The sequence below is a fragment of the Pleurodeles waltl genome, chromosome 9 (genome assembly GCF_031143425.1).
Source record: "Pleurodeles waltl isolate 20211129_DDA chromosome 9, aPleWal1.hap1.20221129, whole genome shotgun sequence".
NCBI classification, from domain to species: Eukaryota; Metazoa; Chordata; class Amphibia; order Caudata; family Salamandridae; genus Pleurodeles; species Pleurodeles waltl.
The window spans coordinates 70,822,593-70,842,005 of record NC_090448.1 but is presented as its reverse complement, the minus strand read 5'-3'; the positions used below and the strand labels follow the sequence as shown (position 1 = coordinate 70,842,005).

The 19,413-nt window shown below is 43.9% G+C and overlaps 1 protein-coding gene across 1 annotated transcript in view; it reads right to left on the bottom strand.

Annotated features, from left to right (window-relative positions):
* The window catches only part of LOC138259584 (uncharacterized), a 120,994-nt gene extending 103,103 nt beyond the window's left edge, over positions 1-17,891 (bottom strand). The window contains exon 1 of the mRNA XM_069207418.1: positions 17,218-17,891. Within this exon, the coding sequence (XP_069063519.1) occupies positions 17,218-17,550 (333 nt within the window). The 5' untranslated portion in view covers positions 17,551-17,891. The remainder of the gene's footprint in view (positions 1-17,217) is intronic.
* Between the last annotated feature and the right edge of the window lie 1,522 nt (positions 17,892-19,413).

Sequence of the window (19,413 nt, the reverse complement as noted above, 5' to 3'; positions counted from 1 at the left end):
AGTGGAATAAAATATTTCAATGAAAAGGTTGATCAGTAGATGGCGGTAGGTATAACAAAACAAATTCTACACCCTACCAATGCCTTCTTAAAACAACATGGAAATACAGGATTGTAAGCCCATAACCACAGTGCCTGCAGCGCTTTCAATTATTACAACATGTGAGGCAGGGTTGTGGGGGAGGTATGGTACATTACAACATGCATTCTTATGGAGTGCTCAAAAATGCAGATAATAGGAAAACAAGCATTTTTAATGCAACAGGTCTCGCATTTGCTCAAGTTAGACGCAGCGCGATCGCACTATGTAAAATGCAGCACGATCGCGCTGCCTGGAAAATAAACAGATAAAGTAGTTCAGACACCATGCTGAAAACATCGATCCTCCTATGTTTTTTGTAATTTACCGGTGCTGTGTAGGTGGGCTAAACACCGGAAAAGGCATGACGTATGCATGCCTTTCACAAATGCAAACAAGCGGATTTTAAAAGGCAAGCCCACAAACCAATGTAAGTGACTGATGTGACATGGGCATGGTTGGAAGCCCAAAGAGAGATTACAGAATGGGATGGGGCGCTTTGCTCTCGCCCATAAAATACTACCTTCAAAAGCGTTTTGTCAGTTGCAGTTTATTGGGAGCTCTTGCAGACCTGATCACATTGGGTGTCCGCTGGCATCCGGATCTGAGACTCTAACTGCAGCTTTTCAAAACATTCAAAGCTGCATTTACGGAACCCCAGAGAGCGTGCAATTACACTTGATGTCTGAGGCACAAGAATGTAGGAGTCAAGCTGAATCATTTCAGTCTATTTACTGCCTTTAGAGAAGCTCAAGGGGAGACTGGAGAGTCCCCGCGAGAACAAACGACAATTCAGATGCTGGAAGGACCATGTACTCCAAAGTAAAGTTTTTCGTCTGCTCACATTTGCATTTATAGGAATATGCGTCCACGATCACATAGTGTCAGCAGCGCTTTCTAGCAACACAACACAGGAGGCCGCGTGGCTGCAAGCAACCATAGACTCTCTAATGAAGTGCTGTAAAATGCAAATAATAGAGAAAACATAGGCCCATATTTATACTTTTTTAGCGCCGCATTTGCGTCATTTTTTGATGCAAAAGTGGCGCAAACTTGCAAAATACAATTGTATTTTGTAAGTTTGCATCGTTTTTGCATCATAAAGTGGCGCAAATGCGATGCTAAAAAAGTATAAATATGGGCCTTAATGTGCAGAGAAGTCCCCGGTGTTGAATTCTGCCTCTTGACTGGTGTGGGCCATGGTGACTGTCTTTATTACAATGAATGTGCCCCGGCCACCCCTCTCCCCACTCCCAGCCGTTTTGTGGAAACATTAAATCAAGTACTTGCTTGGTTATGTCACGGCGCTGCACTGTCGCAGTCTTCAGGCCAGCCTTGTGGGATGAGTAAAGACTGCGCGTTTCCGAGCCCCAAAGCTGCTAACAACTAAATGGGTCTTCTCAAAATGTAGCATCTATCAGAGAGAAAAAAACAAAATACAAACTGGCAGCTATGGTCAAAACAACTGTGAAGAGTTGTGTCGTATAGTAGGGCTGAGGAAAGCAAAAACAATGGACTAGCAGTGGCGGGGTGGGGGTAAGTAATGATGCGGGAAGGTAAATGGGGGCACAAGCAAAAAAATCCTCTATATGTACCGGTCTGGTGCATGGAAACAGAGGAGGTGAGGGGGCAGAGGGGCCCGAGAGGTACAATGCGAGGCACTTTGTGTTCAAATTGTTGACACAGAGAGGGCAGCCAAAGAGTGCGCATAGAGGAAGGGGTGTTGCCCATCACCTGAATGAGGTGCCAGGCAAGTGTGTGTGGAGACCTTGGATGGGTTCAGTTCTAAGCACAAGCCAAGGTTCTTGCACGCTGCCCACCCAGGCTTTTCACATTCTTGTGAGAGGGCAGCGATCTGAGCCTGCCAAGGCGCTCTCTGAGCAGCACAAAGGCTTCCCGGGAAGGTGAGGGTAGGAGGAGGAGGAGAGCTGGAGCGCTTGTGTTTTAGGGCTAGCATCCCCTGGGAGCTTAAATCAAGCACCGGCAGCTCCTGCAGGAGGCAGCAGGAAGCCTGAATATGTCATTTAAAAGTTACCCGCCAAACTAGCGACAGCGCTGACATAACAACGATTTGCGGGGGCTGGGAGAACATGAATGCAGGGCGGGAGAGAGACTGAGGGGGTGGAACAAACGGAGCAGGAGGTGCAGTAAGAATGGGCGTGGCCTAGGAACGCGACCCGCGAGCTGTATGATAGCTATTTTTAAAACAAGAAAACATGAAGCACTGCCCATGTAGCTAAAATGTAGGCGCTCGCCCGCCATAGTGAAACCTGAGGCGTGGCGGCTATGAAGCAGGCGCTGTGTTGAAAGGCAGCAATAAAATACAAATGTGACCTGTTTACAGCAGAGCTCAGAAAGACAAGCACTCCTCTCCAGTGCTCTAGATGAAAGATCAAAGTGGTCCTTGAACTCAGCTTAAAATGGTGAGCAGTGTATTTAGATAGTAGTTGGTCCAATCTCCAGGGATGAGACCAAAAAGAAAAAAGGTGGGACAAAGAGTAAGATTACCCAGTAGCAAGCAAGGATTTTTAAAGGACGCTGGCATGCACAAATCACAATGAGCAGGTGGAGCTGATCCTTTCAAACCATCTACAACAGGTCGCTAAGCGACAGCACAAGCGCTGTCTAGCCTCAACCTAAACACACCATACTCTACTTATAACTACAAATGTTCATGTGTACAGTTATCAGATGACTTCATGTCATCATAGAGGATATCATACTGTGTAAAACTTTTCTTTCTCCAAACAACTGTAACGTAGGGTTTTGCTCTATTTCGTTCAAATGAGGTGAATGAGGATTACAACTCCCAGAATGCATAGGACTGACAAAGGAAATCCTAGAACTGAAAAACTGTATCCAACAAAAGTTGCTGTGCTGAACTGCATGAAAGGGATGGAGAAGAACGGTGAGATTATTTACTAAGATATAGCGCTGTTTCTCTTTCCAACTGCGCTGCTCCACTTTAGGCTGCCTTGCCCCAATGCACACACCCTTGCAGTATATAACATAGGTGGAGCACATAGGTGCAGCGTGTGCTGCACCTAACATTTGGGACGGCTGATCAGTCACCAGGTAAGTACTGATACCTGTCAGCATCAGGCTCAAACTCACAGCCCAAAAGAAGATGATTTTAAGAGTGAGAAAAAAGTTGCTAGCACATGCCATTTGTGTCTTGCTCCATGGGTCTCTTATTGTTATTCCTTATTTGTAGAGTGGCAGTGCTTAATTTGCATAATACTGACTCCCACTCTGATGGAACTCCACCGGCTCCTCTGGCCAGCGTGCACCATCTTCAAAACTATCTACATCATCTACAAAACTGTTCTGACTGGCCCCCCTGCTTACCTGGCTGACATATTCACACTGTCTGGTCGTTCTCTGTACACCCTAGCAATGGAACCATCAAAATGGAGTTGAAGTGCAAAAGGTTAAAAATAAGACAATAGGGGCCACATGTACGAAAGCTTTTTCCCATAGACACAGAATGGGTAAAATCCTTTTGTACATCTGGCCCTAAGTCTTCTCCATCTATACACCCAGGATCTGGCAGGAAAACCCTGATTATTTAGGAAAGAGCTGAAGGCAGACCTCTTAAATAACAGTACATCATGAATCATGATGCAGTATACACCCACCTTTTGCTCTTAGAATTCAGCTACCCCTCCAATCAGATGTTGTCTATGGGCCTGATTTAGATCTTGATGGTATTACTGCCAATCCATCACGGCAGTGAACCCGAGTTCAAGTCGACAGTGTTTTGACAGTTGTATTTAGATATATGGCGGCTGAGCCGCCGACTGCCAAAACAAAGTGCTTTTCCTAGCTATCAGTATTTCGATGTTACAGTTTTATAGGGGTGTATGGGTGGCGGATTGCTGATGGAGGGAGGCCATCGCAGGACCCAATGGACGTCATACAATGGCAGTGGCTATGTAATAGAGGTAAGTCACACACACACACACACACACACACACTGTACCTTGACCATGTGTGCCCACCTGCACAACACACTACACAACACAACACACCACATACACACTATTATCTATTGCCATTCCACCACAACACAACATGTACATGCAGAAAACACACACTGCCATACATCCATGACACAACATACACACACTGTTGACACTACACCCAACCATGTCACAACCACAACAACAAGCACAACTACACACTCATCTAAGCAAAAACACTCACACAAAAGCACAACTGCACTACATCACGACGACCACCACACAACAACACTCACCTGAATGTTGCACACAGCAACACAACACACAACCAAGCATACACAATAACATCAGAGCCATTTGCAAGTGGCACACATACTGACACAACCACATCACCCACTCCAGCATTCTGCACCTCAACTAGCCAAAACAAGCTCATCCACACATACTGACTCACATACACAACTGTAAGCACAACATTTGCACGTCCCCTTGCAATGTGCACACAGGGACAAGTGTGATGTTAACATTATTGTGGTGCTAGCATTAATTTGGCAATGAATACTGACATCAAAATGACATTTGTGTATGTGTGTGATATGTGCCTTGTCCCAGGGTGTCCCCATCCATGTCAAACACAATTGTTTTCCCGACATATGTATGTCAAAGTAATTTTAAAAAATTACTATGACATGTATATGACTGCAGTAGTCCCAAGCTCATGTGCAGTGACCACCCAGCGTACACAGGCAATGCGGATTCCCTACCTTCGAGTACGGTGACAGGGGGTTGTGTTTTCTCCGTGGGCCAATGGCAGCAGCGATGGTAGGCCTTGTCCAGTTGTGTCCAGCTGAAAACGGAAGTGGAATCGGGATAAAAGGGAGTTTTTTGCCGCATTTCCTTCTTATCTGCCAACTCAGGTGTGGAAGTAGCACCGCCACAGTTGGCTTGGGGGGAAGGCACATAAAAATCTGCTCAGAGGTAAGGGTGCCAGCCACTATTTCCAATGGCGTCACTGAGGCGGGTGGAGATTCCTAGCAGAGACGTCGGGACTCTGGTTGTCTATTGGCTATGGGACCGCCAACATCTAAATCAGGCAGGGCAAACAGCCAAACCAGCGGACAGGTTTCAGACCGAAAAACGATGGCCGACTGTTACTGCCAAGATCTAAACCAGGCCCTATGTCTTTGCCTTTAATCCTGTATAGGGCTCCACTCCACTGCCTTTTGGCTAGGTTGGCACTAAACAAATATCATATTGATTCCCCAACATGCCTCTTTCCTCCACCACCCTACACTTCCTGTCCCTTCTTCCCATTATTGCAGGTTGTTGCCCATCTTTGCTTTCTCCTTTTGACTGTTTTCTTTTCCTCTTCTGACTTCTTTCTCTCTTTTCTCTGTTTCTCTTGTCTGATGATGAAAAGCAAGTAAAATAAAAACTTTGGTGCCAGTGACTACCACCTGCAACCACTGGAACAAATTAAGCACTTTATGGCGCACAACAAGCTGTAGCGCTTCAGGTAGTCTGGGGGTGACTTGGTTCCAAGATGCTCATCCCAGACCAGAGTGTGAATAAGATTATGGAAATGCTCCCTTTACTGCGGGCACAATCAGCACCGGGTGCCAATCTACCCTCCTCTGCGCTCATAGGAAGATTCTTCCCTCCCTGAACCCCCACGGGGCCTCTGTGTGGAGCGATCTCTGGGGGGCAGACAGTCTTTGAAACATGTGTGGCCTTGGTGCTGCACCTGCTTATGTTGTTAAAAAGATGCACGTGGGCTACAGCTATAAAGTCATAAGGTGCACTGGAATCCAGTACAAACAATATGTAACTGGCCATGGCCAACTGGATTTTCCGCCAAGATCACAGGAGCTTCCAGAGTGAGACCCAACACAACATCTGACACTTTCCAAGATTGCCCTAAACTTTATTTTAACTCACAAACCAAACCAGGAAACAGTGAATACTCAGGGAAACCCAATATTCCAGCGTCTGACTTACAGGGCAGCCTGCATTGTGTAAAGGCGAGACGGTGCAAACCTAATCCGTTCATATAATAAGCCACTTCCCCTGTAACAAGAGCAGTGGCCGTGGACACAAAGGAAAGGGCCCGTTTTACACAACTGTTACTCTCTTTAATTGCAGGCACAAGAAACAGACGTTCAACATCTCTGAGCAAGTTAAATCCACCCGAACAAAGCCAGGCATGTGTGATGGAAATCATTGTGTTTGCCCGTTGCAGTGTCAGCCGCGAATAACAAGGCAACTGTTCTATAAAGGGGAGACGAGCTGGGCTCAAAGGAAAACAGCAGCTATAAACGTAGAGTGGGTCCTCTGGGGAGACATCCTGGCTGGTGACCGTGCCAGCTGTAAAACCTGTACCCTTCACCCGGCCCTGCGCCTCTGCACTGGCACAGTGCTGCTGATTGCTAAGGTGCGTGGTCTTTGACAAGCAACTTTACTCTCATGCATCCGAAAGAAGGCCCCAAAGCCTAACGACACATAATAAACAAGCATTGGCAAAGCCAATGCGTTTGGCCTTTGCAAGCTGGTGTGTTGGATTTTTTAGCTGTAATTACACGCCCTAATTAGAATACAGAACACTATCTAAACCTGGAGGCCATATGCATGCAATAAAAACATAAAATTTAAAAAAATGAATTGCATACAAATGTAACATAATAGTACAATTGGTTCCTAGCAACAGGTATACTTAGAACATGTAAATACATTCTTACTTATTTTTAATGCACATCACAGGAAAATATGATTCGTAGAAAGAAAAGTAGTCTGAAAATATAACTTAAATACACATGGGCGATTAAAGAAAAAATCTAAATGGATAAAGGACCGAAAGAAAAAGTATTGGCAATGCATTGTATTACTCCCAGCCCCAGCACTGAAATGCACTTCTTTTTAGGTAGATGTGCACATGTGATCAGGAAAAATGCCACCACTCACAATGTGAGAGAGATAATGACTGAAGCGGGCCGACCCACTGCTACATGCTGTATGTCATGACAGGTAGAACTTCTTACACAGATGGTAAGAGCCACGTCTTCAAGGCCTTTCTAAATGTATTTAGGTTGGCCTACTACCCGCGCAGTCGCCATTTAGATGCAGCTGCGACAGCGAAATCTAAACCACCTAGTGTTCGCCAATGAAGCCTTGGGACTATGAAAAGAAATTTGCCTCTAGATCCTAGTAATCGGTTTGGGTTATACCAAGTAAAACGGTGCAGTATCTAAGAAGAAATAGGGGAGAAAATCATTTTGCGCACTCAGCAAAGACACTTGAACTTAATTCCTTCATTCACTGGGAGCCAATGTAAAGAAACCAGGATTGCGCAGATATGATCCCTTCGCTTTAGACTCAATGCCAGCCTGGCATCGTAGTACTGGATAAGCTGCAACTTCTGAATTAAATACTTAGGAAGATCAAGATAAATAGAATAATCTAAGCAAGCAGAAATAAAATCATTCAGAATTATTACCTTGTGTGGAAAGGAAAACAAATGCAAAATGTGTTTCAACGTATGCAACTGGAACAGGCAAGCTACAGCCTGACCTTCAGCCTGGGACGGACACTCAACAAGTTCCTAGTGCTGGCCCTCAGTCTGGGCTTGGGCCCATGTGGGTCCCGACAGCAGCCTCTTCCTCTCGATGACTGTGTCAACCAGACCACACTTCCTGCTTTTTTCCAAGGCCCCACTTGACATGCAGTGTCACCATCCTGTCTATGCACAAGGGTTACAGATCAATCAGCATGGCAGCAATTTTCACATGGTTCCACCTGCAAACAGGGCTGCCCGCTTCCATCTGAACATGGGGGCTATGACCTGATCGGTGCAAAAGCCATTCTTCTCACTTCAGAGATCCAATGGCCAGGGTCTCCCACTTGATCTCACGTCCTCCAGAGCTCTCCTCTTCCTCACAGATCCTATTTGTCTGGGCAGTTGATCTTGCTTCCCTGGATGATGTCCCCTCACCCAGCAGGGAAGCTAGCAGGCGTTGGCCCTCATTCCTGGTAAAAGGCAGAAGTCTTGCAGAGTTCTCCTCATCGCACAGCCCAAAGAGATGCTTGACAGTTGACAATTTTGGAGGCCTGAAGCTCCCCTTCTTATAGTCTATTTCCAGGCACCAAATGTGATTTAGAGTCTGAGTCTTTGAAGTAAATGTTCAGTGTCTGCATCTTTTTGAAGTGCCCTCTTCACTGTCCTGCATACGGTGTCTGGACGTGATGAGAGAAGGGTAGAACTTCTAAACTGGACATTCAAAGGAGGCCTACATTTTCCCTTAATTGGCTTCTCATTTTTGCAAGGCAATTGTCATTTTGTGCACATTTATGCCCTCACTTGTTTATGACTAGAGACCGGAAAGAATCATATGTACACCAGGGTTGACCATCACCCAAAAGGCACAATTAATCTAATTACTTTGCCACAGCCCCTATGAACAAGAATATGCAAAACGCCCAACAAGTTTCAACTTCGCTAGGTCTCCTCAGTGAAGTGGAGTATGTGCTCCAATGGCAGAACAAGCTCACGGTCCAGGTCTGGGCAAACCCTTACTGATCGAGGAGACTCGCTGAGACAGGTGTTTAAACTGCCTTGCTTAGTGTACGAGGAAATCTATCTTTACAGGCCAGGATAGTTGCTGAAGAACTGGTGGTCACTGGAAGAGGATGGTCCCCTTGAAACCAAGCTATTCTCCAGATGAAGGCGTCCTCTTTTTGCAGATGGAAAACTTTTATCTTTCAAAGGGACTGAAACCACATTGTGGCCTTCCATTGCAGTGACTGCCCATGTGTTCCCCGCCTATTTGGCATTTCATACTACACTTCTACCATTTCTAAATAAATGACAAATGTTACTATTAGCCTCTTGTGGTACTCAACCTACCTCATTGACGAATTGCATCTTAAAATATTTTGGAAAGTTTTAATATTATTCTGAATAGTGTATCCTTTCTTCTTTGGAGTTATATGTATTTCTATGGTGGTAGAATCCTTGGAGCCTACTTCATGCCATCTAACTATAGGAGATAAAATAAGATAAGAAATATGGCAGCTGTTACCTGATTTTATGACAATGTGTTTTTAAAGAAAATGCCTCCCAAATATATTACTATCCTTATTGGTTGTATATTTATATTGTCTTTTTAAGGCTTTTCCTTTACATTCACTCATATTCTTACATAGTAAGCCCTGGTGCACATTTTGAGCTCAGTCATAAAGTCTATCCTAAGTCCGCTGAGAAAAAGCACGAAGTTCACCAAACTCTCTGAAAAAGTGCCCCTCTCAAGTGACTTGATCTCTTAATAGAAACAGAAAGAGTAACATCTAAATCCCATTGAACACAATAGGCCTCATTCGGACCTTGCTGTTTTCCATTCCTTGCATTTTTGTTTCCACAGATGAGTGATTTGCCACCTTTTCCTTCATTCTCACTTGTTTTCCCCCTGTATCATGCTTCATATATTGCCTCGTAAAATGTGCAGTGAAAAAAATGTGGGTTTTTGAAATTACTACGCTACTCCTAATACTAGGATGTGATGCAAATACTGGGGCATATTCACAAACTGCATTTTGTAGTATCTTAGTAGTACTACAACAGAACAACTCACATACAACAAAATGCTTTCCACTAACCTATGTGGGTAGGTCTCCACCTCCACCTGGTCTAGCTTTTCTGTGCAGAGATCTCCTCCCCAAGTGTGGAGCCTTCACACAAGTATGCATACGTTTTTGTAAGGGAATATTGATGACGAAATGGGAGGGGTTCAATGATGTGTAAAGAGGGATTAAGGGAGGGCTATGGAGGGGTTTAGGGAAGAACATGTGCCCACCCACGAGAGTAAGCCCATTACTGTTCATAAACTGAACTTCTGAGTTATTACAGCCAAAAAGGACACAAAACAATTGTAAATGTACTCTGACTCATACCTGCGGTTAGCCCAGCACCACACATGGCCAACCCCTGGTAATGCAACATCTTTAATAGAATATAATGGAGGTGGAGACTTCAAATAAAAACCCCATAAAAATAATGTTAAAATAGATTCATGTATTTCATTATTTTAAGAAATTAGAAAGATAGATAGATAGATAGATAGATTTAAAATAATGTTAAATAAAATTATATATAAATTAAAAATATTTTAATAACATTTTAAATGTAAAAATAAATGTAATTTCAGTTTTGTATTAAATTAATTTAAACTAAGTCTATATATATATATATATATATATATATATATATATATATATATATATATATATATGCCTTTTAGTAAGTTGTAATGCATATTAAATAAATACAAACATTTTACTTTAGATGAGTGTTTTTTTCAATAAATCTTAAAAGAATGCAATTTAATATATTTAAAATAATTAAATATTTATTTCAATAAGAAGTTAATAGTGCCATAGCATTTTTTATTTTGTTTTAAATAAATATTCTAAAATGAATTACATTAATATCTAACATAAAAATATGTTTACTATTTTTTAAACTTTAGTAAACAGGTTGTACAATGTCCTTATATGTTCCCATCAGGTGATCTCCGCCCAAATGCTGAAATGTGCTACTTTGTGTGAAATGTTATCAGTAGTAACTTTGCACTGATATATTAGGCTCCTCCCCTTGAATTCAAGGGTTGGACACATCTAAGTCTACACTTTGTACTGAGGTTACACTCTTGTGAGTTGCCACATGTAGTAAATTTACTACACACTGTAAGAATCAATGTACATGTGTGGATGTACTCAAATGTATATTTACCTCTGTGAATAGCCCCCATTTTTTCCTGTTTGCAGCAGATCTATGTATTCCCAAGGACCTGTGGGGATGTAGGTAGATCATCATCTAATAAATGTACTTATAAAGTATCTCGAGTGGATCATAGGGTGAGTTGCATCTGCTGGCAGTGTTTAGTATACATACTAGTGGTATCTTTGGCTGCTACCCAATAAGACACTAGAGTCCTTTTTACAGAAGGTTTGCAATGGCGCAAAAACAGGGCAGAACCTTTTATATTACCTTGCTGGTAGTGTAATGTAGAATAGAATGCACATGCTGTGCCCCAATTCATGTTTCCGCACCAGGGTAAGAATGAGGAAATTGATTGTGGAACCATTGATAATAATACTAAAACACTCTTTTGCTTCCAAATCATTTTACTTGTGACACAGAGCTCCTGACAAAGAAACCATGGCCCTTTACAAAAAAGCAAACTGACTTGTGTTCCTCAAAAAGTAAGAATGGAAACATTGATTTTGCTTCAAACTTAGTCCTATCATTCGCATTTGAAAAGTGTTGAAAAAAGAAATGTCTTCTATTCTAATATAAATAGCAAAAGACACATGAAATCAGTTTGTGCCATGTTCACCTTGGTGAAAATACTGTTACCTCCATTTCCTATGAACACATAAGCAGCAAAAACAGTGCAAATGGATTTATCCTCTTCTCATTGCTCCAGTGCAAAGTATCTGTATCATGGCCCCAGGTATTTCTAAATACTAATGAAACCTTGGCTTCTAGAAAGAAAATTGCAACAACGTTTTTCAGGTACACAAAGAACTTGTGAAATGCAGAATTAAAACACCTGTTACTCAAATGTCATTTCATAACCTGATGGTCCAGTGTCTGTAAGAACTGCCCTTTACTAGAAAACTTACATTCAGTAATTAAGACCGATGCACACCCACAATAGACATTTTGCACTATGTTTTTGCTTCAGTCAGTACTATATTGGTTACAGCAGTGGTTCCCAACCTGTGGCCCGGGGACCCCTTGGGGTCCGCGGAGCCTCCTCTGTGGGTGCTTAACTGCTTACAAAATTGAGTAATATTAACAGATTAATAATGTGTATATAAATAAAGTGGCTAAATGTACAATTTAAAATTTTAAAACGTATAGTAAATGTAAATGAATTTAAATTCAGAGGCTAAAAATTGAATTATTACCCTCAGATTGATTTGTGGGAGCAGTGCAGATACATCAAACAGAATATAGTATGGATGGTATGTGGCTTCAATTGCATTTAGAAAAGCTCCAACCTTCCTATTAAAATGTGTATTTTGCTTGCAAAATTAAATAAAATGTGTTACCATTTGTATATGTGTTTGATGGAATGCTTGTTTCTGTATTTTGTGTGTATTGTTTTGCAGTTTGAATCATCAACAAAGTTTAGACCTGGGTCCCCGGCTTCAAGTAATGACTCAGTGGGGGGTCTCCCGATTCCAATAATGATTCAGTGGGGGCTCCCTGTGATCCAGTAATGATAAAGAGGGGGTCGACAGAAGTCAAAATGTTGGGAACCACTAGGTTACAATATGATATTTTCTATTGATATAGCTATACTATGAACACCTATGACAAATATCATGTTTCTCTGCAGGATATTTTGTTTCATTTCTTTTTTATTTGAATTTACCTACAATATATATTCTTCCTCTTCCCTCCTGTAACTGGGGACTTTGTATATATTTGATTTATATTATAACTCACCGTTACCCCGGACTGGCACACTATATAGGCAGAGACGCACGCAGCACTTAGACATCTTTGGGTCTAGAGCGAGCTGGTATCAGAATGTTACAATTACCTTACATTGCATTGCAGATTGTTAGGTCTTTAATCCGGTCTGCTATGTTCGAAGGAGGCATCTACCCCACGCAGGTCCATTCATCTTTTTTTTTAAAAGAGTGCAAGTGCTGCGTATCTACGTGTTGACAAGGGTGTATTCTTGACATATCCGAGGAGGGCTGCAAGTGGGTCTGGCAGAATGTTTGGGTCTATCATTTTGCTCAGCTCCAAGACCACGCTAATCCAGTAAATCTGTGTACTATGGCACCCCAGGCTAAGGTGCGTATTTACAAGCACCTTGTGCCACTAGTGCGTCACTTTTTATGACACTCTGGCGGCACAGAGTGCAGGCTCTTGTCTACAAGGCCACGTAAACCCACTTTGCATGGTTTTTCACGGCCTTGTAGATATTGTGTAGGGCAATGCAGTATAAGTTGCTGCGTTGCCTTACACTGCGTCAGAGGGGTGTTCCGTGGATGTTGCGGTGGGTTTTCCCACGCAATCCCACGGATTTCGACGGATTTCCAGCTTTACAAGGACGGTAAACCTGGGAATGTGTCAAAACTGCATGCTTATCCAGGGGAGGCGTATCAAGCAGAAATATCTTTATTTTTCCTTGTTTTGTCCTCTTTCTATGTGCGCTGCATTCTGTAGCACACATAGAAAGAGGAAAAAGCCTCCATGGATTTTTTTTGTGCAGGAAGGTGTTCCTTCCTGCACAAAAACAATCTTGCCTACAATGCAGACACCCTTTCATCACGGTGCAAGGGTGCCTGCATTGGCACTAGGCACCAAATTGTGAGCCGGCTGAAAGGACAGGAATGCACAGTGTCTCGTAAATACGGTGCATTCCTGCCCTTTCGAATAGGTGTAGGGCAGCACAACAGAAAGACTTGCAGCCAGTGTCCCAACAAAACTGGAGGGGGCCCCCACTACAAAGAACATGAGGAGGGCGCCCCTCTGGGCTCACTCAGGCCAGGTGCTGTGCTGAAGGGAAGCCCTGGAGCTCAGCCCCCACCCTACAATGTGGGGCTGCAGGGGCCTTTGTTACGCCAGTGGTTCTGAAGCTGCCATTCGCCAATTGGTTGTAAATATGCCCCTCACAGTAAATAAAGTCTGCCTCTTCTTCTGGGCAGTACAAACAGCAGGTCCTCTCCCTCAGCTGTTTATATATAAATAACCTCTATATATATTTAGAATGAAATCTCTGTATATATTTAAATTGTGTAAGTCTGTGTCTTGTATTGATTGAGACCTTATTCATTTCTCAGCCACAGTATAACCACTGTTCGTCTGTATACACAGTACCCCTATCGGACTGCCATTAATGTTGTAGTTCCCTAAACATCAGAGGAGCAGTGATATATTGTGGGGTGAGGTGGGACTGCTTTTTAGAGGTGTCAATAAGTGAACTGACGGGGGCCCAGAAGGAACTTTAGTGAGCGTACAGCTCATCGAACCCTATAGCAGAGAAGGCAGTTAAATAAGGATTTGAACCCGGAACTCAAAGGTTTTGAGTTTGGCTTTGGAGAATAAATCTATGTTGCAAAGGCCTATATTTATACTTTTTTTGCTCCACATTTGCGTCATTTTGTGACACAAAAGCGTCGCAAACTCACATAAAACAATTATGGCCCATATTTATACTTTTTTTATGCCTCATTTGCATCATTTTTGTACGCAAAAGCGGCACAAATGTACAAAATATAATTGTATTTTGTAAGTTTGCGCTGCTTTTGCATCAAAAAATGAACAAATGCGGCATAAAAAAAGTATAAATATGGGCCATAATTGTTTTATGTGAGTTTGCGACGCTTTTGTGTCACAAAATGATGCAAATGCTGCGCAACAAAAGTATAAATATGGACGTAAGTTTTTTTTTTTCATCTGTGTGGTTGAGTTCCTTTCCAGCCCATGTAACTGGGAGCTTGACTTTTTGTAAACACTCTGGGCCTGATTCATACCTTTTTAGCGCTGCATTTGCGTCATTTTATGATGCAAAAGCAGCGCAAACTTACAAAATATCATTTAATTTTCTATGTTTTGTATGTTTGTACATTCAAAAAATGATGCAAATGCGGCTCTAAAAAAGTATAAATCAGGACCTCTGTCACCCTCCAGGTGTGGATTTAAAAAGGAAAACTGCAAATACATAAATCTATAAAATACAAAATGCTGCGAGACGTTCAAGTTGGTTTAGCCGGGGAAAGTAGTGTATTGTATTGTAATTGTATTTATATAGCGCTTACTGCCCCTGACGAGGCGTCGACACGCTTTTTGGGGAGTAGCACGCTACTCCGGAACCCAACAGGAATTAGTGGATTAGTATAGGGAAATATGAGCACAGTTTTAGTATTATTATGAGTTCATTTGAGCCGCGGATATGTGAGTTTGTTAGTTGGATTGACTAGTCACAAAGTACATTGTGTCTGAATTATAAATTATACAATTGATGGGAATACAGTTCCATCAAACGTCTGGGCGTTGAGCCTGGCCAATCAGCTGTGGTTTGTTGTGGTTGCCTCTGACTAGGAATAGGCAGAGGTCAGGCGAGGATTGTCCAGGCCTGATCAGTCAGGTCATTGCTGCGAGTGTGACTGGAGGTATTTGGGGGATTTCAGGTATTACTGGTAGAGGCATACATGTCACATGGATGTAGCCCTACCCCCCTGCTCTTTGATACCACTCGTGTTGCCCTTGACGCCTTTGGGGTCAGGGGTCATGAAGGAAGGAGCATGAACAAATGTAATCAGGTCTCCAAGAACATCCGGATTAGCAGCAGGTAGGAGTCTACTGATGGGCTTAGAGAGAGTGGAAGAAGGGGTCAATCCTGTGATGTCATCAAGGTCAAAGGGCAGCCCTTCCCCACCCCTGACATCTTATAGGCTCGTTGCCCATGACCACGGGTTTGAACTGCACATTAAATACTGTGTGCATTAGTTAGGGGTGATAGAAGGGGCGCACTGCCCCAGGATGGATAACACTGGTGTGAGAAAGGGGTGCATCCGCATTAAATCTTGCACATAGTCACTCTGTGTCTGTAGTCTCCTTCTCTTGTTCTCTTTCCGTCTCATCCCCTTTCTCACCACCCGCCCCCTCTCACCTGGATGCTGTCTTGAAAAATGCATCTTTTGTGGGAGTCTATCTAGCTGCAAAGTATGGCTGGCAGTCAGATGTCCTTGCATCGAGGAATGTTACATTCAGGCAGGTAAAACGCACTTTAACATGATGGCGGTGGTGTCGGTAAAATTCTGTGAGACATTTCCAATAGGAAAATTATGTGGATTTTGCTTTCAGGGCAAACTCTCGTCTGGATGGTCTATGGTGTGTTTCAGCTTCGATCCCATCAGTAGAAGAAACCATTAAAATACCTGACAAGGTGTATGGGGGGTTGGGGGCATTTGTATACAAAATACAAAAAATAGAAACTTGTAAGCTTAAAAAATGCTTACCCTGAGAACTCAGAATTGGAAGTGGAAAATTACCCCGGACCATGCTCGCAAGGGGGAAAATGGTGAAACGAATAAACAAACATCCGAATATGTTTTACGTAGCGCTTGGCTAACTGTCTTGAGGACTAATAGCACTGTAATTAAACTTGTTGCTCAGTTTTTTCACTTTGCTTTCGGGTTTCCAACTCTTTGCCAGCTACGGGTAGAAATCAGATTTCTGCAGCATGTACATTAACTCACTGAGCTATCCTGCAAGCTAAATTTACAATTTAAAAAGGCAAAAGCTTGACGTTTCTCCTTGGTGGTGTTGCTCTAAGGAACTTTGACACCCGAAGGAACACAGGAACGGGTGGTCAGGGGCTCACATAGAGAAGTAACTACACGAGAAAAAAAATTAAACGCGGCGACTCTTATTTCCTTAATATATATTAATACCGGAAAGTGTTATGGATCTTAAAAGAGAAAAGGTAACAAAAACCACAGCACGCGTCGAGCAGTGTTTTAAACAAAGAGAACCCCTCGGGCTGTGAAGGGCTCTGAAGGGAGAGCAGTTGGGCAGAGATAGAACTCACGACTGCAGGCGAGTATTTAGGAATACCCAGGGCTTTAAGTGGGCCGGGTCCTGCCGGTGCTCAGCACCAGCAGTTCTAAAAACCCGGTGATGAGATAGGTCCTTATCGAGCTCTCCATTTTTGCCCTCAGGGTGAAAAAAAGTAAACTCAGCAGCAGTACCTCTCTTCACTGCAGTTGTAATGTTACCCTGTTATATTTGGATGTAATGATAGAACGGAGCATCAAAACACCAGTCGGCGGCACACTATGCTAACAACAGATTTTTAGCTTATGAGTTTTTAAACCCCGCTCTTAATTAAATAAACCACAACCCTTTGAGAGACCCCCGCCCCCCTTAGTTTTGTCATCCCACTTAAAGCCCCGGGGATACCGATTGATTCCAAAGTCCTTTGTAGCCCCTCTGTTACCTACAAAAAAGACAGTCCTTTCCCCAAATATACACGTGAGGACAAAACATGCCCAAGATCACGCGGCGTGCCTAAGCGAAGCCGGGACACACAATCTGCTCTGCACATACGAAGTACCCGGTCCTTTCCCAATCTTATGATACACGGTAGATGAGTCTTACCTTGTAACTGAGAGCGCTTGGTTCCTCTTCCTTGGGGGCGGGAGTGAGGACGAGACCCCCCTGCACCGACTCCCGCCGCTGGGGTCCAACCCCCGGGTGGTCGTTGGGCAGGGGCGGGAGCAGACCTATAGGCTTTGTCATGCTCGGTTGAACCCGCAAGGATGGGGGCCCGTCACTCCCGCAGAGGCGGCTCGGGGCTTTCTGCAGAGTCCTGACCCGGGGGGTCTTTCCTCGTCCTGTCTCCTTCCTCCTCATCCTCGGCCTCCCCACCGGGGCTCCCAGGGCCCGCAGGGAGGCCACTATACTCTCCTTTCTACACTCCCGGTCCAGCATCTCCCCTACCCCCACGATCCAGCTCCCAAAAAAGCTAAAATAGAACTCCAAATGTTCTTTAGGAAAAAAAAAGTTTCGCTAATAATATAATTTGCTCACTCCACAGAACTATAAAAAAACTAAATTAACACTTATTTTTTGTCAATTGTGCCACAAGGATAGTGCTCCGAAGCCCCAGCATCAAGCGCTACAGGAGGATTAAAGGCACTCGCTGCGCACTGTCTCGTGAGGAGTCAATGTTTGCCTGTTGCCGTAGATGAAGAAGGGGTGCTGCCCCGTGAACCCCTCCCCTAGGATGCCCTGCCAGGTCTCTGGCCGCAGCGGTGTCTTGGAGCATCAGTGAGCGCCTCTCCTCGGCTGCGAGCCTGAGGAGGGGAGGGGAGGGGCCGGGGAGGCCGGGAGGGAGCTCCCTACCCAGGTCCCGGTGCGCAGGAGGGACCGGGAGACTAGTCATACCAGGGCAGCCTGCCCCGGGGGGCATTCTCTCACTATCACAGTACTCAGCTGGCAGAGGGGGCGAGGCTGGGCATCGAAAATGCAGGGATAAGAGGCAGTGGAGGCTACAGGAACCTGGCCGGGACTGGGTACAACCAGGGCCACTGGAATTATGTGGCAGGAAAGGACCAAATTAGACGGCAAAGCTGAATAAAATATGCGACAAGAAAAGCCACATTATGCTAATTATGCGGTATAATGCAGCACATTTTGTAACAGTGTTACTTCATTATTTCATATTTTTTTAAATGGGAATTGGTTGCACCTCATTAGTACCAGTTTACACCCAGATATAGTAATACACAGCAAAGGTGACTAGTCCAGCTTTCTCTAGGGCCGTCCGCTGCATTGCAACACGCGTTGCTGCATTTTTAGTAATTTTTGAACTGTTTGACTTAGAAACAAATTATATTTTTGTTAAAAGCAGATGATTAAGCGGCTTATGTGGCAAATGCGGTAAATCTAAAATTAAGCAAAAATTGCTGCAGCCGCACAATCGCATTGACTACAACCTCCCCGGGAGCCCACTCTACGTCGCATCCTCAAGTTATGCCTCTGACAGCAAACTCTCCCCCTTCCTACCCCTACTCCCCGCCTCCTCTCCCCCACGTGGGTCCCGCAACCGTTCAGGAGGCCCCCATTCTGCCTAAAACGAGTCAAGAAATGTGAGGTGTAGGAGAATATGGGGCCACTTATTACCGTCTGCATCACTTTGCTTCGTGCACTGAAAGTCAGTGAGGGCCCTAAGCGCTTTGAACAGGTGCAGCACAGAGGCAGGGACTACATAGGGAATGTCGCGAGTGCGTGCAAAACTATTTCTAAGAGGTTGACCTCCCTGTGTGCGCATGTCTAGGACACAGTTACTTAGGCTGAGGTGCTCTACATAACAATGGCCACAGTAATCAACAAACTCCATTACTTGTAGATTACCTCAAACTTTCATTTTCCTCCAAATTCCAAAATACCCACGTTTCATCTTTAAATCCCTACTGCATTCATTTAAGTCTACAATCCTGTATAGGAATTTCTCTTCTGACTTCATCAGGGCCTCTAAGTTTATGTTGCCAAACTGTGGAAGAGGTATATTTTGATCACCATCATTTAAAAAAATGATCAGTCAGCATTGGATCTGGGGCTAGGGAGCAGAGACCGGCAGCCACCCTTCAGGGCTGCGTCTGAGTGAGGGACAGAGCTAAACCGCGAAGTGTTTATGAGAAACAGGAGCGGAAGAAACACTGAGAAAAAGAAGGGTAAGGGAAGGTAGGTGTGTGAGACGGGCAAGCGGATTTGAAGGAGGAGGTGGAATGTGCGCATGCGCGTGTGGGAGGAGCATTTCATTGTGGAGTGAGGGTGAGTGGACGTGGATTG